Source organism: Stenella coeruleoalba (assembly GCF_951394435.1).
Source record: "Stenella coeruleoalba genome assembly, chromosome: 8".
Taxonomy (NCBI): domain Eukaryota; kingdom Metazoa; phylum Chordata; class Mammalia; order Artiodactyla; family Delphinidae; genus Stenella; species Stenella coeruleoalba.
Genome location: NC_137154.1, coordinates 36,191,845 through 36,216,836, shown reverse-complemented (window position 1 = coordinate 36,216,836; position 24,992 = coordinate 36,191,845). Strand labels below are relative to the sequence as shown.

General features: G+C 46.9%; 1 protein-coding gene across 11 annotated transcripts in view; it reads left to right on the top strand.

Moving 5' to 3' along the window:
* The window catches only part of NAV2 (neuron navigator 2), an 840,045-nt gene that overhangs the window by 699,885 nt on the left and 115,168 nt on the right, over positions 1-24,992 (top strand). For all 11 annotated transcript variants that reach the window (XM_079930284.1, XM_079930286.1, XM_079930288.1 and 8 more), the window contains one exon: positions 13,621-13,743. In XM_079930284.1, the coding sequence (XP_079786410.1) occupies positions 13,621-13,743 (123 nt within the window). The remainder of the gene's footprint in view (positions 1-13,620; positions 13,744-24,992) is intronic.

Below are 24,992 nucleotides of genomic sequence, written 5' to 3'. Positions count from 1 at the left end.
TGCATCTGAGAAATCATCAGACCAAGTAATCTTCGGAACCTCCCACCACCCCCCGATCTAATATTCTATAGTTCCGTAAGACTGTGTATTATTGGTGTTTTTCTTAAATGGTTAATTTTTTTTTTTTAAATAAATTTATTTATTTATTTTAGTTTTGGCTGCGTTGGGTCTTCGTTGCTGTGTGCGGGCTTTCTCTACTTGTGGCGAGCGGGGGCTACTCTTCGTTGCGGTGCACCGGCCTCTCATTGCAGTGGCATGGGCTCTGGGAGCACAGGCTTCAGTAGTTGTGGCTCGTGGGCTCAGTAGTTCTGGCTCACGGGCTCAGTAGTTGTGGCTTGCGGGCTCTAGAGTGCAGGCTCAGTAGTTGTGGCGCACAGGCTTAGTTGCTCCGCGGCATGTGGGATCTTCCCAGACCGGGGCTCGAACCCGTGTCCCCTGCATTGGCAGGCGGATTCTTAACCACTGCGCCACCAGGGAAGTCCCTGTTGGTGTTTTTCTTAATGCCTGGTTGCATTTAAGGTGATGTTTTAGAGGTACAACCTTTTCAGGCTGGGAGGTGGGTGAGATGATCTTAAAAGACATCCAGTATCTCAGCACTAAGATGCTAGAGGAGGCAGAGCATGGTGAGTGAGGCCACCGCACGTCAGTGTGCAGATGAGCAAGGTGGGTTTTTTTAAATTCTTTTCCATGATGGTTTATCACAGGATATTGAATATAGTTCCCTGTGCTGTACAGTAGGACCCTGTTGTTTAGCCACCCTATATATAATAGTTTGCATCTGCTAAGCCCAAACTACCAAGCCATTCTTCCCCCACCCCCGCTCCTCCTTGACAACCACAAGTCTGTTCTCTATGCCTGTGAGTCTGTTTCTGTTTCGTAGATAAGTTTATTTGTGTCACATTTTAGATTCCACACACAGATGATATCATATGGTATTTGTCTTTCTCTTTCCAACTTACTTCACTCAGTATGATAATCTCTAGGTCCATCTGTGTTGCTGCAAGTGGCATTACTTTGTTCCTTTTTATGGCTGAGTAGTATTCCATTGTATGTATGTACCACATCTTCTTTACCCACTCATCTGTCAATGGACATTTAGGTTGCTTCCATGTCTTGGCTATTGTAAACAGTGCTGCTGTGAACATAGGGGTGCATGTATCTTTTCAAATTATGGTTTTCTCCAGATAGATGCCCAGGAGTGGGGTTGCTGGACCTTGTGGCAACTCAAGCACGGTGTTTTAATCATTGAGGAGCACATCGTTTGTTTTTTGGAGTTTGTACCATGTTGGACCCCACAGGCACTTCTTGGAGTAGGACAGACGTTTACCAGCCTTAGTAGAAAAGGGCATTTTTCTGTGACTCACATGGGAGAGACCCAAGCATTTTCTGGGTAACGCCAAGATGGAGGCTGGGCTGATTTTTCTTTTTTCCGGTGGCCCTTGGTTTGTGCAGGAAGCCTTTTCAATTTAGAATTTTGTTTTGTTTTTAAGATTTTAAGAATTTCAGCCCTATTTTACCAGGATTATGCACTACAGCTTCTTCGGGGGAAGGGGTGGGACCCCAAAGGGGCAGCTGTGAGATCTGCCTGTCGTGGCTCAGGGCAGGGAGGGGCCCCATCCCCACTCTCAGCCACAGTCTCGTTCCTTCTGTGTGAATATATCCTGAGACACTGCTGTGACTGTACGACGCATGTTTAGATGGCCTCACTTAATATGGAGGCCTGGTGCTCACGTAGTTCAAAATCTGAGCTCTCCAGGAGGAAAATGGCTGGTTCCCATTCTCACAGAACTTTAACTCAGTGTTTTTCAGACTTAAAAAAAAAAAAAAAAAGCAGAAACTCTCATATCCCTTAATGTGAAGACATCACACTCTGAATTGGGGGGAGGAGGAATGTGAGAGTAAGAATAAGTGTGTCTTTAGAGAATTACCGTCTCTTTAGTAGTTACACGCGAACCAAAATTCTGTCAGACTTTATAGAATACCTTATAAAAATCATTGGGCCTTTTTAGTTGTTTGTTTAAAGTGGTAAATTTATAACATCACATATGCTTTTCCAAACTCCTGCCCCACCCCAGCGACGGGCCCACTGCCATGGAGACCTGGCGTGCTGGCTGCATGGGTGCTGTTTCTGAAGGTGACCCAGTGCTCATGGACAAATGGAAAAGCACACAGGGTCAGGCATCCTATGTTGTCAGCTGTTGTGTCTACTGGGCTTGCCGGATTTAGTGGCAGGTAATTCGAGTATCCTTGGGGTCACCCAGTTTTGGCTTAATCCCTGTGCTTGAAAGCCAGAGGCCTATGTACGTATTTCTTTGTGTTGGAAATACATTTATCAAATTCCATTTAGAATGAGTGCCCAGAATAATGATTTTCTTAATGAAAATGTTACCTAGTAGAAATTTAGCATCTGAGACCACACAGTGAATCCACTGTACATTTTAGATCCTTTGTATTGATACACGTATGTCTGTGTGAACTGTCTAATTTCCTTGCCCCAACCCAAGGCTGCCTGGCAAACACCTTCTCATCCTTCAAGATGCCGCTTGAGGGTTTCTTCCTCTAAGAAGCCTTTTCTGGCCCTTCTCCCTGCTCTGGCCCTTGCTGAGCCCCATGCAAACATTGACATGTCTGTTCCCCTCACCCAGACTCTAAGCCCCTCAAGGTCAAGGACTGGATCTGATTCTTGTATCCCTAGCACCCAGGCCAGTGCCTGCCTGACAGCAGGGGCTGCATAAACGTGTACTGAACAAATGACACCACCTCAAAATGTGGACCATCTCTAGGGCAGCAGCCTGCAGAGGGCTGTAGTGCAGTGCTTCCTGTAGCCTCCCAGCTGCTTTCAGAAATCTTTGCTGAGGTTGGGTGATGTCCCAAGGCCTGCTTTATGTCTCAGAAGGGGTTGCCCCCCAGTTGCGTGAGTCACCTTCGTCCTCCACCTGTCCTCAGTACCCCTGGGCATTTCTTTGAGCCACAGTGTAGATGAGACAAAGTGGAACTTACATAAACCTAAAGTCAAGTGGCAGCTGGCTTCTCCCCAGTTTGGAAGTGACTCTGGTTACTACCTAGGGCTGTCTACATGCAACCAAAAGGGAAGGAGACTCTGGATGTCCGATTCCCACCGCTGGGAGCTCTAGTCATCTTGGAAAGGAAACGCACAACCCTGAACACCAGCACAAATTCCGTCGACTCAAGGTGAAAAGTGAACTTGTGTCGTACAGAGATTTAGGGGTCGGGGAGTCATGTCAGAAATCATGGGAATGATAAGGTGTAGCAGCAACCGGAAGATTGGCAAGCGTGTCCCAGTGCGTGAGAAGTGCCTGGGAGGATGGATTCTTTTGAAACAGAAGGTCATTTCAGGGTAAAGGCATCTAATTATGACACCCCCGCTGAGCCCCCCACAGATGACCCCCAGCACTCTGTATTCAGCATAGCTGGCACTGCTCACTTACGTCCCTTCCCAGTGTGGGCTTCCACAGTTGGACTGTTCTGGGGCCTGTAGGCCTGAAAGTCCACGTGCAAGAGTTAACTGATACTTTAGAAGAAACTTAGAGTTCTAACAGCTCTTATCAGGCCGTGATCTGAGATGGAGGGGCCATTAGGAATCAGGGATCGGGTACTCTTTTTTTTTTTTTGAGATACGCGGGGCTCTCACTGTTGTGGCCTCTCCCGTTGCGGAGCACAGGCTCCGGATGCACAGGCTCCGGACGCGCAGGCTCAGCGGCCATGGCTCACGGGCCCAGCCGCTCTGCGGCATGTGGGATCTTCCCGGACCGGGGCACGAACTCGTGTCCCCTGCATCGGCAGGCAGACTCTCAACCACTGCGCCACCAGGGAAGCCCGGGATCGGGTACTCTTAACATGCATGTTGCCTCCTTAATATGCAGGGCCAAGACTAGTTATTATAAAGATTTGAAAGTTAAGTTACTGTTACACTATAGTCACATTATGGTGACTTTTTAACTAACTCTTAGGGAAACTGAGGTCAGTCTAGCTCACAGTTCCTCCATCCAGCTCTCAAGACTTAAGCCAGCATTTCTGACAGCTTGATCCTGACTGCAAGAAAATTATTTAACCAAAAAAAAAAAGGAAAGAAAAAGAAAATTACATGTCTGTTAAAAATACAGATTTGAGGGAAGGGATGAATAGGGGAGGACAGGACGTTTTTAGGGCAATAAAATGTTAGCTGTGTGATACTGTGACAGTGGATACATATCGTTATGCACTTGTCAAAACCCATAGAACTATATACAGCACAGTGAACTGTAACATAAGCTATGGGTTTTGGTTAATAGTGTATCAATATTATTGATAATGATGTTAGTTATTAGTATCAAATAATTATTTGTATCAAATAATGTATCAGTATTAGTTTATCGGTTTTAACAAATGTATCACACTGATGCAAGATGTTAATAGGGGAAACTGGTGGAAGGGGAGAAGGAGTTTAATGGAACTCTACTTTCCTCCATGCAGTTTCTCTGTAAACCTCAAAATGCTTTAAAAAAACAAGGTCTATTTAAAAACGCAGATTTGGGCATTCTGCATCTGTGAAGCTGGGACCTTGGAGTCTGCCTTTTTCTCGGGTTCCCCAGATGATTCGGGTGTATTCTAAGGTTTGAGAATTCCTGGATATCAGTCAGTCTCCTTTCACCATCTGTTTCATTCCAAGAAAGAGCTTAAAGGGGCTTTGTCTAGAGAACCGTCTCCTGTGTGCTAGAATGTGTTTCATCTTTCAGTAGGTGGACAAAAAGCTTCCTGCTCGTGCTAGAAATACCTGCTGCAATCCCACACTGACAGTCGAGCCACAATAAAGAGAATTCAGGCCAGACCAAATTCCAGACATGGGGACTGTCAAATTTCCAAAGCATGCAGCCTTTCTTCAGTAGGGTACCCTGCCAACACCCATTTTAAACAAGCATAGTTATGGGTTGTAATGAAAAATTTATATGTGTGTATTTATTTAAATAGGGGTCATAAATAGGGATAAATTGTTATAATCCCTGGCTCTCTGTGTGACTGTGTATTTTATTAGTACAGTTACAGATTTATATGTATAGCATTGATATATGTATAGATCTGTAGGCAAGCTAAACCGAAATGCTCTGGTAATCAGTGCTAGATGGAATTTTGTTAAACTTGTAAAAATCCACATTACATTCTGCAAAAGATGCAAGAACCATAGCAGCATGTTTCCTCACCATGCAGGAATTTTCCCGCTAGATCAGTCTCTCCTCTGCTAGGAGTTTGGTGGAGGCAAACCCAAACCCACAGCAGTGGTGAGATCGAGCCTGTGTGCTAGAAGCCAGGGTGACTTGTGAGTTACAGCGATGCCACGTGCCAGCGCGAAGTCCGTTTACAGCAAAGACAAGCAAACACCTTGCTCTGCGGAAACTGTATATGTCGAAGGGACCGACTCAGCCAGGATCCACTTCTGCCCTAACTCCGCAGAGGGGCCACTAACACGGGGCCTGGGTTGGGGTGGGGGGTCTGTGACCTGACTTGAACTAGATACATGTTTTATTCATACGAGAAATAGGCTCCATGGCTTTCAGGGGTTTCTCTGAGGTGTCCACAACTTAAGAAGATTTAGGAATTTCTGCTTCAGATGGGGGTCTCTAAACTGCTTTTGGTTGCGTCAGAAAGAGCTTGTTCCTCCATTAGATGCTATATTTGTTTTTTAAACATACATATGCTTTGTGACTGAAACACTGTGCATACTATAATACCTGCATACACACAGGATTTACAAGGGACGTGATAAGAAATGAATATAAACAGAAGCATTTTCGTTTTCACCCCTGTGGGTCATCTTATGCTCCCCACTACAGAGACCACTGCCTGAGGTCACTGCTTTCCATTCTTGTTTTTTTTTTTTTTTTGCGGTACACGGGCCTCTCACCGTTGTGGCCTCTCCTTTTTTAGCGGTACGCGGGCCTCTCACTGTTATGGCCTCTCCCGTGGCGTAGCACAGGCTCCGGACGCGCAGGCTCAGCGGCCATGGCTCACGGGCCCAGCCACTCCGCGGCATGTGGGATCTTCCCAGACCGGGGCACGAACCCGCGTCCCCTGCATCGGCAGGCGGACTCTCAACCACTGCGCCACCAGGGAAGCCCTGCTTTCCATTCTTTAATGCACATTAGAACGACGTGGGGACTTTGTTGAACTGCAGGGTCTGATTCGGGAGTTCTGGGATGCCACAGTTCCAATAAGTTGCCAGCTGCCGCCGAAGCTACTGGTTCGGCGGCAGGTAGAGGATGAGGCAGGTGTTGAGTTTTGCGGCATGACCCCTGCAGTGTGCCTTCTGTTCTCTTCAAGCAGCTTTGCAGCACCTATAGCTTTCGGGAATAAAGTCTGTGGCACCACGTTCACCCAGTGAGGCTTAATGGACCCCCCTGGGACCTTTTGACTCCTCCTTTACTCAGGCCTGCCTTTTCCCGCTGTTACCTCTGTCTCCGTGGCCTGCTGGAGCTGAGCTCTTGCCTGACTTGCTTAGCAACGTCTTTGTAGTGCTCCCCAGAGAGGCGTGCTCCGGTGACTAGGTAGCCAGAGTAGGCTCCAGCCCTGCTGAGCCTGGCTCACTTCTGCAGACTTGCCTTCCTGCTACACCAGGCTCAGAGAATTGAGCCAGGGTTTCCCCAATCGTCTGACTCACTTCACAGCCAGGACTGACTGGGTGAGACGGAAGTGAGATGCAGATGAGCCACAGACGGAGCTGGTGCCCCTTGAGCTGTGGATGCTCCCCGTTGGTGGCGCCTGGCCATTGAAGGAACTTCCCTGCAGTGGAAGTGACATCTATCTGCCGTAGCCCTGTTCTGTGCTCTGGCCTCGGGTGGCTGCTCCAGGATTCAGCGAAATAAGGGCAGATTTTGCTGGAAAGGAAAATTGAACTCTCATATCCTCCTAAAAAGAGCAAGATACCAGCTCGGGGATGTCCTGAAGAGCCAGCTGTCCTAGAGCACCCTGGGAAGTCGTGCTGATCTCTGCCCCAGCCCTGCTCCGAGCAGGAAGGTAGGAAACTGGTCCTGTAGGGGCAGCAGAGTTATTGGAGGAGTTCCCTAAAAGACATGAACACCAAAGAAATGTTTCTTGATTATTTGTGTGGTCTAGTCTGGATTATTTATGCCTGAAGTCGTATTATTGCAGGGAAACCGAATGAAGAAAGACATTCGAAACTTAGACTTTCTCTCTGAAGGCCGCTGTAAGTTTCATTTCACTGTGTGTCAGTTTGGGGTGGTCCATGATAGAGAAGCAGCAGCAACCTGTTCTTTGATTAGGACTCACCTTTATTTGATTTTCAGATATGAAGGCTATGCAGTGGGTAGGGTCTTAGAATTGCTCTGTGATACGTTTCCGTACTTGTCATTGGAGGTGAGGGCAGCAGCGGGGTGGATTGGTAAATGAAATATGCCATAGTTGCCTCAGATTTTGTGCCTAAAACCTGAGGGCAAAGCAGTTTCCAAGTGTTTCATTGGTAAAATTTTAAGTGTTCACCTAAATTTTAGTGCTGCAGTCTTACTATTATTATTATTTTTTTTTTTGCTGGAGAGGAAAACTGAACTCTCACATCCTCCCAAAAAAGAGCACTGAAAAGTTTAAAAATCTGGATTTTTCCAACCATGTTTTTGCGTTTCAAATGCATCTTCTCCCCTTAAGTCAAATGTAGCAGATTCTTTTTTGTCACTAAGATCAACTTTCTTCAAAAGGATTCAGGCAGCTTTGTTAGACTTGCTTGTCAGTTTGTCCTTCCATGACCCAGAGTGAAATTTATTCATCTGACTTCTAAGAGGCCCTAAAGTAAAGGGATCCTTTTACAGGTTGGTCCAGAAACTCAATTTACATCCTAATAAACTTAGAATATAAATGTCAGGCCTATTGTAATGGAGTAGAAGAGCACTGTGAAAGCATTGGTTGTTTGGGGACTTGGGTGTTGGTGAAACTCGAATGCAAGGTCTTTTCATCTGCCCACATCATTTTCTTTAACCTTATACAACGAAGTATTTGTTAATGTATATGTTCATATATTTATATTGATGTTGGCAAGGAATAGTTTTTAAATGTGCAGTTCTTTTATTCCATTTTTCTTTGCTATGTTCACATTTAAACCAAATGTGTGTCCCAGAAATACAGACAAGCTGACATTTCTTTGAAGAAAAGTAATCACTGAGGCTCGATTTTTTTTTTCTGTCGGTATTGCTTTCACTTCTTGCCTCTGAGAGTTTTAAATTTTTTTATGCTGTGCTCTATTAGGAATACACTGAAATACATCAGTGTACATATTTTTCTCCCTTCGCATCCCCTCTCACCTCCCCCAGTTCTTGACAGAAGGTGATTTCCTTTGCGATTAGTGCGCCAGCCCGTTTGTGTTCCTTATGCGCCAGGTTGGGAACTTTGGGAAGGAGGGGTCCTCTTTCCCTCCTTCTGAAGGTGACTCACGGAGCCAGTTTCACTTGTTCTACATTGTTGCCTCACTATGTACATTTAAAGGAGGAGAGAGCTGTTGACAGCGTTGGACTCAGAATTTAGCGTATTTGTTCTGACAGGTCCTATGAGATTCCAAAGCTTTTTCATAGCTCCTGTCCGTTACACAGGATGCACCTATCTTGTTGAGAAAGTTCCTTGTCATAGGCTTGTTGCCTTCACAGGTCTCTTTTAGATGGAGGGATGGTGAGGTCTAGCCTGCAAGTCTGGTCATTTCCCGAAGGTCTGGGGTGACTCAGACAGGATCCGGACAAGTGGCGTGTTCTGAAAAATCTACAGGAGATATCATGAGACAGTGCTTGCCAAAAATGGAGTGTTGAATGGTGGAGGAATCGAAAACCTGTTACTCACTGTTTTACTACCTTCATAGCTTCCCTGGCTTCCGGGCAAACGTCTCAGCCCTGCCTGGCCTCCCAGCCCTTCCCGACTGTGCCCCAGTCCCCTTGCAGCCCAGCTCCTGTCTTTGTTCCTGCTGCTCTGGCAACAGTGAACTACTTCCCATCCTCTTACCCTCCTCTTTGCTTTTGTACATGTTATCTATGTGCCTAGATGGATCCTCCTCCTTTGGCTGGCAAACTCCTATGCACCCTTCAAAGGCCAACTGTGACTCCTTCCCCTTTATGCACAGAGCCTGTCATACATCCGTCTGGAATACAGCTCGTCCTGCAGTAGGAGAGTTACCTATTTACATATCTGAGACCCTTGTTGACTTTGAGCTTCACTAAGCAGGACAGGAATGAGACCTTTCTGTCTCTGTAGCCCCAGCCTGGCACAGAGCACGTAATATTTGTGGAATTGAAAGGGGAGGAGGGACTGCAGAGTCACTACTCAGAGATACGAGCCATTGCTGCTGCTGATAGTAACAGCAGCTAATGAATTTTAAGGGCTCCTGATATAGCAGGCTCTGGGCATTATACACACTGTCTCAGTCTACCCACCACGGCCCTGTGAGGTTAATCTGTAGTTTCACTCATCTTGCAGATGAGGAAACTGAAACTTGGAGAAATTACCCTCCAAAAGTGACAAAGCTGGGATTAGAACCCACCTACCTGTACTTGATCTTGACCTCAGTTTCCTTGTCTTCATCTAAAAAATAGAGATAAAAATAACACTTGATAAGACTCTTTTGAAGATGTCACGACTTATGTGAGGCACTTAGCACAGCACCCAGCAAGCATCAGTAACCGTTAGTATTTGCTAGCAATGATGCACGCAAGGGCCCTCAGCTAGCGAGGGGCAGGGGATACTTTGAACCCAGGACTCGCTGACAAGTTAGAGCCATGCTCCTAACTCTGATGCTCGTGGGCCACCCCAGGGCGCCCCAGCCTTGAAAAGCAAGAAAAACACCCCACAGACACCCTGTCTCTTTAGCAGAGGCTCCCGCTCTCCATCCAGGAGCCTCTGGGGAAGCAGCGGGACCTCCACCCATCACTGCGGAACCCGGGAGGACAGTGTGGAAATTGTTCAGTTGCCTGGTGGCTTAGGACCCCAGGAAGCCAGCATTAGGATATTACCAGCGCCTCATTAGGCTCCAGCACTAATTATTTATTTCTCCACGGAGAAGGAAAGTGTGACCCTGGTGCTCAGGGATTCGGTCCCTAGATCAGCTGGTTCCTTTCCTTCTGACCTCAGGCAAGTCACTGCATCTCCACGCAGTGGGAGCCTCTGATAAAGCGGCATCCCAGAGATGGGATGCAGCCATCCCTCCCAGCCTCCTGAGCCGTCAGGAACATAAACCTTTACACCTCCCAGGGCGAGGGCTGGTCTTTTAGATCAGCACACCAGTGACGGCTTCATCTCTAAAATTATGCTTCCTAAAGGGATGAACTGACAGCAGTCTATATTAATGCATTCAGTAGCCAATTCCTGTAGAAATTTGAGTTGAACCAAAAAATGTATATTTTTCATTGAGACCAGAAGAGTTATTAAAAATATATACAGAGCTTTTTATAAATCAGACTACTGTATTTGGTGGATAATAATTTTAGAAATAAATACTTTAAGTTCTTGAGTGTGAGTCTGGTTCAAGTGACAGCTATCTCCAGTGCTGTGCTGTCTTGCAGTGAGAGGACATAGAATTTAGTTTGAATATTAAAAAAAAATATGATTGAATACGTTTTTACAAATCTCTGGGAGAAGAGGTAAATTCCCTCTTTTCCTTAACCACTTCTGACTCCTCCCTCCCTCCTTCCCTCTCTTTCTTTCTCTCTCTCTCTCTCTCTCCCTCTGTCTCTGTCTCTCTGTCTCTCTGTCTCTCTGTCTCTCTCTGTCTCTCTCTCTCTCTCTCTCTCTCACACACACACACACACACACACACACACACACAATGAATGAAATAGATTTGTAAAGAAACTAGATCGTTGTCACATTGGTTACATTCGATTCTGGCTTTCAGTCTTGGGTGCATTTGAGAAGGCAGAGGATCCTGATTTATCCTTGTCTTTCCCCTCCTCTCTGCCTAAACAAAATCAGAATTCCCAGCAGCAGCTGACAAGCTAAGTTAGCACATCCAGTCCCATCTCTCCAAGGCCCCCCACCTTCATCGGTGGTCAGTTTTTGACACCACCATCTTGCACCCGGTGTTAGTGGGCTGGGGGCTGCAGCACATCTCAGCTTTCAGTCTCTGGAATGCTCACCAGCTCTTGGCCTTCACAGAAAACCAGGGCTGTGTATGTGGGGGCCTCCGTCTACATGCCCGGGTAAGTGTAATTGCCCAACCGTGTGTGTTGTTTCACCAGCAATAAAAATCCAGCAGGGAAATGAATGCTAAAATTAGTTTGTCCTTTGACAAGATCTCCCCAGTTGAAAAATTTTTGTTTATCTATATGGCCGAGCAGACTTTGCTAAAATCGAAATTAACTGCCTTGTTTAATGGTGCAGCAGATTGTGTTTTGAAGAGCTTCCACTGAAATCTCCTTGAAAGGACATTTACTCGAGAAAGTCTAGCCTCTGGCAGAGTTACTGCATTTTTCTGTAGGTGTTTTTTTTTTCTCCTTATGTTAATTGTAGGATGCACACATGAAGTCCACCACTGGACCCAGGGTCACTGCATCTGTTGGGTGACTGGGTGGGTGGGTGGATGGATGGGCAGATGGGTTGACTGACAGGTAGACAGTTTAATTGCCATATGTCTTAGATGTCAAATTTGCTGACATTTAAGAGGAAGAAGAACCTGTAATCGGTTTCCTCCCAAAATGTTTTTTGCTAAACTTCACCCTATGGCTGTATCTTTGGGCTTCATTCAACACAAGCAATATTTATTAAGCACTTAGTGTGTGTTAGGCACATGGGATATAGATTTGAACAAAATGAAATAGTCCCTGCAATCAAGGAGTTCACTATGCAGCATGGGAACCAAGCATCCAAACGTCATTACACAAATGATTATTTAACTGCAGCTGCAGTCGCTGGGGTTTTTGGGTTTTCTTTTTTCCTTTTTCTTGAGGAATAAGTCAGATACCGTAAAATTCACCATTTTAAAGAGTACAATTCGTTGGGTTTTAGTATATTCACAGGGTGGTTTTTATCGTACAGTTGAGTGAAAAAAGCCAGTCTGTTGTGTTGTTTTGCTGGTGCACAAACAATCGGTTTGACTGACTTCAGCAGATTTTCCATTATGCTGGCATTGTGATCATTAATGTCATAAACGGGGGGTGAACGGGGCCATCAGAGAAGTCAGTTCAGACATGGTATCCTGGAAGCTGCCCTAAGGGAGAGTTCTTTTGACCCAAAACAGAAGCTCCTTCTCACCGGAGATGGCTTCTGTGAAAACTTTCTTCTCTGACCCTAAGTTGACCCTGCTGGTTCTGGGAAACCTCCACAGCATCCTGTAAGTCCATTTTTCTAAGAATATATCCTAAGAAGTTCCTAAACTAGAGGTGGAAGAATCTCAAGGATTGAGAACCCTCAGGATCTACGCCATATATTCTAAAGCCAAGATACCAAAGGCAGTGAAACGTTCCATGATGAGCTCAGCTGACTGTTGCAGCAAAACAACCTCTCGTTCATTGGTCTTCCTACTTCCTATTATTTGACTTGAAATGCAAATCACTTGCACTTTCAGATGCATTGCAGGTCAATCTGATGGGGCCCATGTGGGAATTTAAGGGATCTGAGTTGGATTCTGGCTCTGATCGAATTTTGCTTTGAATTCTTGTTCTCCTCTGGAGATGGGGGTGATGGCACAAGCAGTCTCCTCTGTGGGGTGTCGTGGAGGAGCAAAGGTCCATGAAGTAAAGCTGCTTTGGACCTGAACTACCTCCTACTGGTAGCTAATCTTTCAGGAACTGGTCTGATTGATAGATAGTCAGCCATCTCTACAGAAAGTTTCAGGGGTCTCCCCTTCCCCCTGACTGATTTCATCAGAAGATAGCTTTGTGGCATCACCGAGAGATCTAGAAAAGTCAAGGAGCATTACTGTTATTCAGAGAGTTTGGGACACCCCCCTTAAGACATCAGTATCAGAGGTGAAATTTACCCTTGTTGCTACTTCAAGATGATGACTGTCCTAATAACATCTTCTGTTTCTACGATCTTATACAAATTATAGAGCACTGTGATATTCTTTATCTCACTAATTCTCATGTCCACCTTGTGATGCAGGAAGGCTGTGATATTCACACAGTTTAGATGAAAAACACAGGACTCAGAGAAATGACTTGCCCACGACGGCAAAGCTGGCTCTTGTATCCTCCATCTTTTCTTTCTTTTCATCTTAAAAGCTTGCCTACTTTTTCCATTGCACTGTTCTGTAACATTTTTCCCTATGACTTGCCGATGACTTGTCAGTTCCATTCACAGTACTTAGGTAAAACACCTGCTTGTATAATTGCTGACATTAAAAAGAATGTCATGAATGCATCTGACAGTTAATTTTATTTACTAGTTCCCTTCTGCTTCATAGGTTCCTGTGAGTTTGGGTTAATTAAGCCGACGTATTTTTGCTAGCAAGCTGGTGATCCTTTGGGTTGAGTCAGCTGAGTTATCCCTGTGCTGTGATCAGTGACAGAGCCTTGGGAAAGCCTCAGTTCCTTCCCCCGTAGAGCACAGGATGGCCGTGCAGGACTTCTGGATATGAACCGCAGGATGGCACAGGACCTGCCCTTAACCATACCTTTGCGTCATCCTCTTCTTCTTTCAAAGGTACATGACCGATGGTGGACTTGGCCTCTACACCCGCCGCCTGAACCGGCTCCCTGATGGGATGGCTGTGGTGCGGGAGACCCTGCAAAGAAACACCTCCCTGGGCCTCGGAGATGCTGACAGGTAAGCCTGCTCCACTCGGGGTTGCTCAGGTGTGGAGGTCATTCCAGGGGGGGCTGAGAAATGAGGGCAGTGATAGTGAGAGCGGATGGGTGCTACCTTAACCCACCAGAGGCTGGGAGGCCTTGAAGCTGGGCCTCTGGTTAGGAGCTGACACAGCAGGAGGGAGAGGACCGCTCACCAGCTCTTGCATCCTGCTTCTGGGTGGGATGGTGCTTCTGACAGCAGGAACCCAGCGAACTCAGGCTGGGCAGTTTTTGTTGTTGTTTTGACTGTTGCTACTGCATCTTTATCAGTTCAGCAGGCCCTGGGGATCTGCTTTGCTTCCTCTGTTAGCCAGCTTTCTAGGTGTTGCACCTCGGAAGGAACAGAGTCCCTGGTGATGCACAGAAGGTCTGTGTGTAGAAGAGTGCTCTCCTGGCCATGGCTGAGCAGGCTTCCCGATAATTCTCTGGTTGCCTGGTGATAGGAGGCAAGGCTTAACCATGTAGCTTTATACACTGCATGCTGAGTAGTTGACATGATAGGACTTGACCGGTCTTCATTGCTTCAGAGACAAAAAGAGCTTCAGAAAACAGTATAATAAAGAAGAATATTTGGCCTCCAAGTTTCTAGTCTTTACTCTGACACAAACCAATTCTATGACCATGAGCAATTTATTAAAGAAGGGGCTTAGACTGTATGATTTCCAAGATCCCTTCCAGCCCTGATGTGCTATATTTCTAGATTTCAATACCCTTTAATGATCTGACTGTTGAAGGATTTTTCTGGCATACTCGACCTCTTTCCACATCTGGGTTGATGAGACATAGCATGGAATTTTAAATTTATTTTTATTTATTTATTTTCGGCTGCATTGGGTCTTCATTGCTGTGTGCGGGCTTCTCTAGTTGTGGCGAGCGGAGGCTGCTCAGCAGTTGTGGTGCAGGGGCTTAGTTGCTCCGCAGCATGTGGGATCCTCCCGGGCCAGGGCTCGAACCTGTGTCCCCTGCATTGGCAGGTGGATTCTCAACCACCGCGCCACCAGGGAAGCCCCCGTAACATGGAATTTTGATATGAGTGGTTTGAAATCACTGTGCCAAGTGTCTGTATCACAGCGCAGCTTCTTACTATTCTCTTAGCAGGACATACTTTTTTACAGAGAGTGATATGACTTCTGTAGTTCTCTGGCTTCAGAGAAATAGGGCAGCATTATTTTGAAGTTACCCCCCAGAAATGGAATTTGCTGAAGAGGAATCCTCACCTTCTCTGGGGAAGACTTGGAAGCTTGGGCTGGTAAGGAGAGTGCTGAATTCATTGTCAGGAAGCTGGCCTCTGCCCAAGGCCCAGGCTCTGCCACCAACTCGACTGTGTCCTCCGAGTCTCCCCAGCATCCAAGGTGGTGATTGATACCAGAGAGGACAAAAGACTTGTCCAGCTCAAGTCGTCTTTTTTCCTGTAATTTTATTTAAAGTGTTGGGTTGAAAATTCTATAGAAAGATGAACCGTTTGCGAACTGCTCTCTCTAAGGCTAAAACTCTGCATAACTAAAATCTTTAGAGGAAATTTCAGCAAAAGAAAAATCAGTTGTTGTAACACCCCCACTGGAGATTTCACAATTTGCTAAATTATTTTGCTTATTTGCATCCTCTTGTAAACACGGAGTTGCTTAGTAAATCTATTAGCATAAAGTGAAGGCCTTTTTCCCCTTGTAGCGAAAGCAGAGTCTGCAGTAGGCAATTTAATTTAATGCTTCATTTCAAGGTTAATGGAATGATCATAGATCACAGCTGAGCTTGTTCCCGCTTTTGGAGGTGGAGGATTTGGGTGGGGGCTGGAGAGATGGGTGGCATTTGTTCCGTTGTTCCAGCTCAGCCCCTATGGTGGGACCAAGTAGACAACAGTGTCTCCTGGTTCTCTCCAAGCTGGAATTGCTCAGATGTGATCATTTAAGACTGAATAATTAACTGACCAACTTTTTTTTTTTTTAATGAATTTACTTATTTACTTATTTATTTATTTTCGGCTGCATTGGGTCTTCGTTGCTGTACACGGGCTTTCTCTAGTTGTGTCCAGCAGGGGCTACTCTTCATTGCGGTGCACGGGCTTCTCATTGCGGTGACTTCTCTTGTTGCAGAGCACGGGCTCTAGGCGCGTGGGCTTCAGTAGCTGTGGCACGGAGGGCTCAGTAGTTGTGGCTCGCAGACTCTAGAGCGCAGGCTCAGTAGTTGTGGCGTGCGGGCTTAGTTGCTCCGTGGCATGTGGGATCTTCCCAGACCAGGGTTCGAACCCGTGTCTCCCGCATTGGCAGGCGGATTCTTAACCACTGAGCCACCAGGTGAGTCCCCTGACCAACTTGTAAAGGAAGAATTCAGATGGCTTTAAAAAAAAGGATTTGGGCTTCCCTGGTGGCGCAGTGGTTGGGAGTCCGCCTGCCGATGCGATGGACGCGGGTTCGTGCCCCGGTCCGGGAAGATCCCACATGTCGCGGAGCGGCTGGGCCCGTGAGCCATGGCCGCTGAGCCTGCGCGTCCGGAGCCTGTGCTCCGCCACGGGAGAGGCCACAACAGTGAGAGGCCCGCGTGCCGCAAAAAAAAAAAAAAAAGGATTTAATAATGCTTACAAATTTTCTATTTTATATAAAAGTTTTGACCTGTAGGCAGTGAGATATTCTGCATTATTCTTGAATATGTTAAATTTCTTTACTCTCCAAAGTTAGTGTAAACAAACCATAAGAATTCTTTATCTTTGGCTAAGTTGAAATAGCAGTAGATTTGTTTCTTTCAAGTTCCTCATGTAAGTCTCTTCCCAAAACTATATTCTAGATGACGGTGTCCCAAAGTGAGAGGCTAACATTAATAGTACAGGAAATAATTTTAGATGGTAGACACGGAAATACTTCTTTTTAACAATTACATTTTAATTGTAATTAAAACAATAATAAAAACCTTACAGCTAGCATCTCAAACCCATGACTTAACAAATATTGCTTAGGGTAAGGATAGTATAAGCTTGGGATGATTTAACGTGAAATATCAAGGAAGAATATCACAGACGGCGTGCAGATATATTAAAAAATAAGAAGTATGCAAATGGCTGCAGACTAGGTAATCCTGTTCTTATCCTTGAATTGGAAATATGTTGTTTAAATAATTTAGACAAGTGAAAAAAATATGCAGAGAACCCAGCACCTTTCCAGAATTCTTCCCTTTTAACCTGAAAAAAAGAGCTAAGGTATTTCCGTGAAGTTTTTTTTATAAAAAGACAGCCCAGTCCTTAAGGATTCACACACAAGCAGTAAACTACATGAGTTCTACAAAGGAAATAGGAAAAGTACTGAGAGATGATTTCTGATGAGCCCTCGGCAAAGGGAAGGCAAGCACAAGAAGGGCAGATCACCTCACAGTGCAAACAGGAACATCATTGATTGACCTTGGCAGTGCAGCCCCGAAGGACAGCTCTCCGGGGGGAAGGCCCTAAAGGACGCCGACCCACCAGGCACCAGGCAGGCCGTGGCTGTTGGCGATGGGATTTAGCTGGGGTATCTTCAGGGTTATTAAAAGTAACTGATAGGAATGTGTACCTTCAGAGTCTGGGAAACAGAGACCATATCTGTTAGTGAGTCTCGTTATGTCACCAGCCAGCTTCTGAGAAATAATAAATGACGATCGTAAATTCAAGTTGCCAAGTCTGTCCTTGATCTCCTGTCACTCTTTAGGGTTGCCACCCGTGGGCTCTAGTTTTTACCTAATAGTCATCAGGAGGAACTTGCAGCACACTAGAGCCAGCTGTCTGAGAAGGGAGGGTCAAAAGGGACAAACAGAGGTGGCTTATTACAAGCTGTTGGCCCCAGATAACAGATAACTAAAGAGAGCTTTGGCATGGAGGTCTGTGGGCTGGCAGCCTGGGAGAAGGAAGGAAAAAACAACAAGGAGGGCCCAGGGGCTGGGCCCACAGTCGCATGGTTTGTGGATCTCCGGCTGGTTGCACGCACTGCTGTCTCCTCGGAACCCATCCCTTTCTTTGTCCCCCCGAAGCACCGCTGTGGCCCTTTGCGGCATCATGCTTTAGCGAGCAGTGGATTCAGACAGTTAGATGCTCCCCTGATGGTCATGTACGTGTCATTGAGAGCACGTGGAGGACAGAAGCCAGGCTTCTGTGCACATAGATGCTGAGGAGGACTTTGCATTACTTGGTAACTTTCTTCTCAACCATTAAAACACTTATTGAACACCAGTTGCTTTTATTAATTTAGGTAGTCATAAAAATAGAAAAACTGATGCCGCGTGTTAAAACGTCAGCCTGAGACTTGAACAAAATGAGAATTGCCCTCTGACATCACCAAACAGGAAGGAGAAACTATTTTGTTTTGTTTTGTTTTTCCCTTGTTACAAGATTTTCATTGCCCTGCAAATTCTGCACATTTTAGGTATTGAGATGGCATTTCAGTTGGGCTTCAGTCATTGTATAAACTGGACTGTCTGCATTTGGGACCCAGGCCTTGGTGCTCAGAGCTGTCCCGGCGTCAGCTTGAACAGGGAGTCCCACAGTGTGAGGGTGTAACCATGCAACCTGGTATTTGACCAGCCTGCCGAGCCAGGCCCTCCTTCCTCGGTGAGAGCATCGCAGGATCTCCACGAGCCCAGGGCACTGCTTGGCTTTGTGATTTGTGTGGAACAACGTGGCCTCCTGGCGACACATTCACAGATTCAGGCCCGACCTGGAGGAAGGAGTTGAATCCAGGCCAGAGTGCCCCAGCCAGCAGATGCAATTGATAGGGGCCCTCACCATGTGGTAGGTCCCCAACCCAGCTATTTCTTAGGCATCGCCCCTGCTGGGATATGCAGGCTAGAGGGAGCACAGATGGGAATGACTTCTCCCCTCGTCCTCCCTTCCAAGCCTGGGGTAAGGAAAACAGTGGCCCCACAAAGATGTCCCCGACTATAGCCCCAGCACTTGTGACTATGTTCCGCTACATGGCCAGGGGAATTAAGGTTGCTTATCAGCTGGCGTTGAGATAGAGTGCCTTGGATCATCCAGGTGGGCCCAATGTAATCACAAGGTCCTTAAAAGTGGAAGAGGCAGGAGAGGGGGCAGAGTGATGAGGTGTGAGAGGCACACCACCCGCCCTGGCTGGCTTTGAGGATGGAGGAAGGGGCCACAGCCAAGGAATGTGGGGGACCTGTATAAAAAGGAAAGGGCAGAGGAACAGATTCTGCTCCCATACAGCTTCCAGAAATGAACGTAGCCCTGCCGAAGCTGTGATTTCAGTCCATGAGACCCAATTCAGACTTCTGCCTCGAAGAACTGTAAGACAGTACATACCTATTGTTTTCACCCACCAAGTTTATCATAATTTGTTACAGCAGCAATAGAAAACTAATACGCATCTTTACCAGAAAATAACAAAACACAAGGAGGAAAGGGGTGGGGTGGGAGGAATTGGGAGACTGGGATCGACACATATACGTTATTGATACTATGCATAAAATAGACAACTGATGGGAACATGCTGTATAGCACAGGGAACTCTACCTAATGCACTGTGGTAACCTAATGGGAGGGAAGTCGCAAAGGAGGGGATATCTGTATGTGTATGGCTGATTCATCTTGTTGTGCAGTGGAGGCTAACACAACATTGTAAAGCAGCCATCCTCCAGTAAAAATTAATTTAAAAGAAAAGAAAATGACAAAAACAGTCGTAGCCGCTATTTCCTGATGGATCGCTATATGCCAGGAACTGTGCCAAGCACCTTACGAACTTCGTGTCACCAATTCCTAACCCTGACCCTTTGAGAGGAGGTATTATCCTAGCTTCATAGGCTGTGAGAGGGTTAGGTTGCATACACAGCTAACTGTCTATCGTGTCCAAGCTGGAATTGAAACCCAGGCCCACCAGACCCCCCAGGGGCTCTAACCACCTGCCATACTGCCCGCTCAGGGAGCCCTCTGTGCAGGGATTCTTCCCTAGTTCCAGCCCTTATCTTGGTGTCATCGTTAAATGAGGCCCTACTCACTACAAAGGTAAACGATGCCCAGATGCCTGGAAAGGCGAACTCCATCCTTAAGGGACAATGCGAAACAGTTTGCATTAAGAGGGAAGGGGGAATAGTTCTTGATTCCTCTCCCTCCATCCCACACTTTTCTCACAGGGATACTGCAGATGGGCTGACCCTCATCCCTTATCCCATCATGATTTCAGGCCTCAAAGAAAAGGTCTTTCTTACACAGTGCTGGGCCAGTTTACCCCTTTTTGGAGGAGGGATGCCTGTTTATAGATTCTGACCTGCTGCCAACTTGGGTGGTTTGCTGGAGAAGGGGTCCACAATTGTAAGATCCTAGGCCAGGGCTGACCCTTCCTTTTAATGATCCCGGAAATCCAGGGCCCACAGAACCTGCTGAGATCCTGCAGTCATTTGAAGAATTCTCCCTGCGGCCGGCTTACCACTGTAGTCCCTGAAGCATTGCTGGAGTTTCTCTACCCAGAGTTTGGGGGTCTGCAGGCCTACTTGGCCGAGCCATGGTCAAAGGAGGGCTCCCCTAAAATGCTCCCTCCCTCCCCCTCGCTGTCTCCTCTCTGTGTCTTTTGAGCACTGTCATTTCCTAATATTCCTGCCATCACCGAGGAAGCCAAGGGGGCGGGGTTTGCCCTTTTATCACTAATCGGACTTCATGCCATCTCTGGCTGCCAGTATTTGAGCCCTGTTGCTCCTGCATTCATGTCGTGGGAGGGAGGGACTGAAGATCTGTACCGCCAGTGTAAGGACCCCCAGTGGGATGTGGCCATGGCAGTGTTAAATAAACCAAATTAAAAGTCGGCTTTTTAGTCACGTGAGCCACATTCAAGTGCTCCCAGGTCCCACGTGGTTTGGGGCCACCCTATTGGAGAATGCAGACACTCTTCAGTAGATAGAGAACATTTCATCACTGCAGCAAGTTCTTTTGGGCAGCGCTGATATAGACCAGCTCATTTCTATTTCGAAAGGCAGCTGTGGAGTAAAGAGAAGACATGGAGTTTGCTGTAGAGGGACCCTAGGTCTAGTCGAAACTCGGGGGGTTTGTCTCTAGAATTAGGACAGTATTCACACATGCCTCACAGGACTGTTGTGAGGAGGGCCCAAGGTGATGGTAGGGAAAGTGCTTTATAAAGTACGGGACAAAGATAAATACACTGATTATTCTTCCGCCTGCAAGCCATTCAGGGCAATCTGGCCTCTAGCCCTCTGCAGGTCTCTTACCTCTATATTTAATTAACTAATAGTTAAGCCTTCTTCTTTCCGTAACAGCTTAGAGTAACTATGTATAGTAAAAGAACAATTGTAAATTAAAAGAATGAAACATTAGGAAAGAAGGAATTGTAAGTTAGAATATGACATGTAGAAAAGGGAGAAAATTGAGAATACAGATATGGTCCTACATGGTTGCGTATTTGCGTGGTAATTCAGCATTGAGATTACTACTGGACTAAGTGAAAATGAACTTTGCCTCCTGACTGTTCCCATAATATTTTGTCTTCATCTTGCCTTGCCTGGCTCAACCAGTTGATATCTCTCTCTCTCTGTCTCTCTCTCTCCCTCTCTCCCTCCCTCTCTCCCTCTCTCCCTCTCTCCCTCTCTCTCTCCCCCCCTCCCTCTCTCCCCCCCTCCCTCTCTCCCCCCCTCCCTCTCTCCCTCCCTCCCCCCCTCTCTCTCCCCCTCCCCCTCTCCCTCCCCCCCTCCTCCATCCCTCTGTCACCCCCAGCCCTCCCCTCCCTTCCTCTCTCATACTCCTGGCTTCTTTCTCACTGCCTCATAACTGCCTATTATACCCACTAGTGCTCCCAAGCGTTTTCCTAGTCCTGCATTCCAGGGTTATACGCATTTTCTTCGAATAAGAAAATGCCTCTAGCACAGTGCCCAGCATCAATGATCTTCATTGTGTTTCTTTTCCATCCCTTTTCCCTTTCTTCTCCTGCCCCTGTGTAGCAAGAGAACACAAAGTAGGAGAGAGTGAAAGTCACTTTCATTTTAAAGCTCATAAAAGGAGCCTTAGAGGCAAACCTCTATTTCCGTGGTAACAGGATAATAATTACTGCATTGGCCTTTCCCAAGGGCCTCTTTTCTGCTGGTACCACTGGCTTCCTTTTTAAGTAAGAGCGGCTGCATGTGGAATGGGTGGGTAGAGGCCACCTGTGCTGAATGGGGAGCAGTGCTGACAGGAAGCAAACCATCTGCACCTTAAGCCACAAAGGAATTCTCCCGGGGGGTTGTAACAAGAAGAGAAAGAATCGTCTGTGGAGTATCGTTTCTCATCCATGCAGTGTTTTCACCTTAAAAAAAAAGGCAGAAAAGTGGCCCCACGAGAACCGTCCACTCCCTTATATTGCGCGACTTCACAGCTTTGTTCCAGGGTCTGCCATAGGAGAAGCACATCGGAGTGTGTGTGTGTTAGGCGGCAGGGAGGACAGTTACTCCCCAAAGCACATTTTCCAGAGGTGGTGCCTTTTCAGTAGTTGCTTAAAGGTAATTTGGAGACTTGATGGTTGTCCAAAGTATGAATGAGAAGACATCTAGCAATACAAAAGCAAGAGTGACAGGTCAGGGGCTTCCCTGGTGGCACAGTGGTTGAGAGTCCGCCTGCTGATGCAGGGGACGTGGGTTCGTGCCCCGGTCTGGGAAGATCCCACATGCCGTGGAGCGGCTGGGCCCGTGAGCCATGGCCGCTGAGCCTGCGCGTCCGGAGCCTGTAAGAGTGACAGGTCAAAGAGAAACAACCAGGTACTTCCCTGGCGGTACAGTGGTTAAGACTCCACGCTTCCACTGCAGAGGGCATGGGTTCGATCCCTGGTCGGGGAACTAAGATCCCATATGCCATGGGGCGTGGCCAAAAAAAAAAAGAAAAAGACCAAATGAGGCACCTTCTTCTGTGCTTCCTCCCCCAGAAACTTGAAACATAGGCCCCCATCCCAAACTCAGAATCTGACTACACCTGTGCCCTGGCACAGAAAATAACATCGTGTGTTTTAATCCAAGTACCTGGGCCAGTCTTTGCCTCAGTTACGACAGGCTGGGTTGTGCTGCATAACAAACAACTCCCAAGACCCACCCTCAGTATCTGGCCATTGCAGATCAGTGGGAAGCTACGTGGTACATCATTCTCACCCTAGGACCCAGGGTGCCAGAGAGGCAACTGTTTAGAGCATTGACAATGTCCATGGCAAAGAGAAGACACACTGCCTCTCAAAGCTTCTGTCCAGGAATGGCCCCTGTAACTTCCACTCATTCGTCATTGGCCGAAGGAAATCAGGGGTACACTTAAATTCAAAGGTGAAGAGAAGGACATTTTGCCAGGTGCCTGTGAGAACAAAACATGTGGAGAACTCCTTAGTGACTATCATTGCTTTATTACATTACAAGTGGCAGCCTGAGCCTAATACTGCCCCCACCCCACCGCATTGTGCAACCAACTCTGAATCATGCATTTCATCACATATTCACTACATACCTATCAGATGCTGGGCACCATGGCGCCTAGTCTGACTGATGGCCTCGGTCGGGGAGGGTGAGCCCATAGATGAGGAACCGGCTGACTGAACTGCCTGAGGAATTTTAGACAATGCTACGGGTCAGTTGCATTTCAACACAGTATTTGGCCTGTATCTTGATATCTGACAGCTTACAGAAAATGCTGATGACTATTTAATATTGAGAGAGCATCTCCCATGCACCAGGCCCGGGGGATCCAAAGGTGAGTCAGGATATCGTCCCTGCCCTCAGGAAGCTTGCAGTCAAATTGAGGGGAGAGGAGCCTTAATAAGCACTCACGACACCGTGTGCCAAGTGCCAAAGAGATTTGTGGGAACTGGAAGGACCAGGGGTAGCCCTGAGGGCTAAATGTCATCCTACATTGGGAACTTGTTGTTACTATAACGAAATGCAGGAGGTCTCTTTTCCTTCAGTGATGATTTGAGAGATCCTTTAAAAATATTACCCAAGTGTCAAAATAGGCCTGCTTGTTTCATTCTCCACTTGGGATTTTGCTTTTGTTTCCTTTAATATCCTTTGTCATGTTTGAAGAGCAGCCTAGCTGTGATTTCTGTGACCGAAATGCAGGAGCTGATGAAATAAGCCTGGTGTAGAAGGAGCTCTTACACCGGCTGTGGAGAAGTGTTCCTGGTTAAGCGTAGCCCTTAGGCTGGTCATGCTGGACAGCTGTGTTTCCGTTCAAGGTTACCTTGCATGTAAATGTATTTTCCCAAGGCTGCCTCTCCAAAGAGAAGCTTACCATGCAAGGCTGGGTGAGAGAGCGCCCTTCAGAGTCACCAGCCGCAGCCTTCTCGCACTTTGCCAGTGAGGAAATCCAGGTCTGGGGAGGTGGCTTGTGGTCCAGTGACTGCTCTGTCCTCCAGGCTTTGGGGAGCAAAGTCATCTCGGCGTGAGTTTGGAGAGCGTGAACTCTGAGTAACTGATGAAAGCGCGCGTTATCTCTTTGGTAAGGATGAGTGCAGTCCATGCAGTAAGGGAGGGAGTGCACTAGGAATCAAGAGTCCTTGTCCTAGACCTGCTTCTGCCACCATTGAACATCCTGGGCAAGATGCTTCCCCTCCCTGAACCCCTCGTTCCTTCATCCGTGCTGTCAGATCTGCCGATGTTTAAGGGCCTTGAGTTCCTGGGACTCGGTGTTCTTGTTTGTCATTTGAAGGACAGAGTTACAGAATGACTCAGGACTGTGACTCACGCACACAGGGCAGGGACCCCATGAACCTTTCGGCTCTAATGATCTCGATGACAGGTATCGTCGTGCGATGGCGTTTCTATTAGGAGCGCAGTGTGCTCGTCCAGGGCCCCTGGTGTGTGCAGACTCAGCAGGCTGAGGGGCCCCTCTTCTTCCAGAGGAGAGAAAGCCTCAAAGTCCATCCTTACTGCGCTTCAAAGCTAAGCCACGAGGCACTTAGGGAGAGAGAGGTAGGTAGCAGTGTCGCTGACGGCAGGCACAGATGAATGCCCAGGGCTGAAGGACCGAATGAAATCTTGCAAAAGGGGAAGAAGGCAGGGCAGACAGAGCTGTGACCGGGAGTGCTGGGGACATGTACCTTTCTGACGCTTTGGAGAAAATCTATTACACGTGATAATGGATTTTGCTCTAACTTGGAGCTTCACCAAAGTTATATTAGAAGTTGAAGCTCGTGGGATTGTAGTCTTATTTTCACTGAGATAAAATTCCAAGTGACTGATAAGCAGTGAATTGTATTTATTTTGGTGGGTGTTTTGACTCAGGATTTAATTAGACTTGGG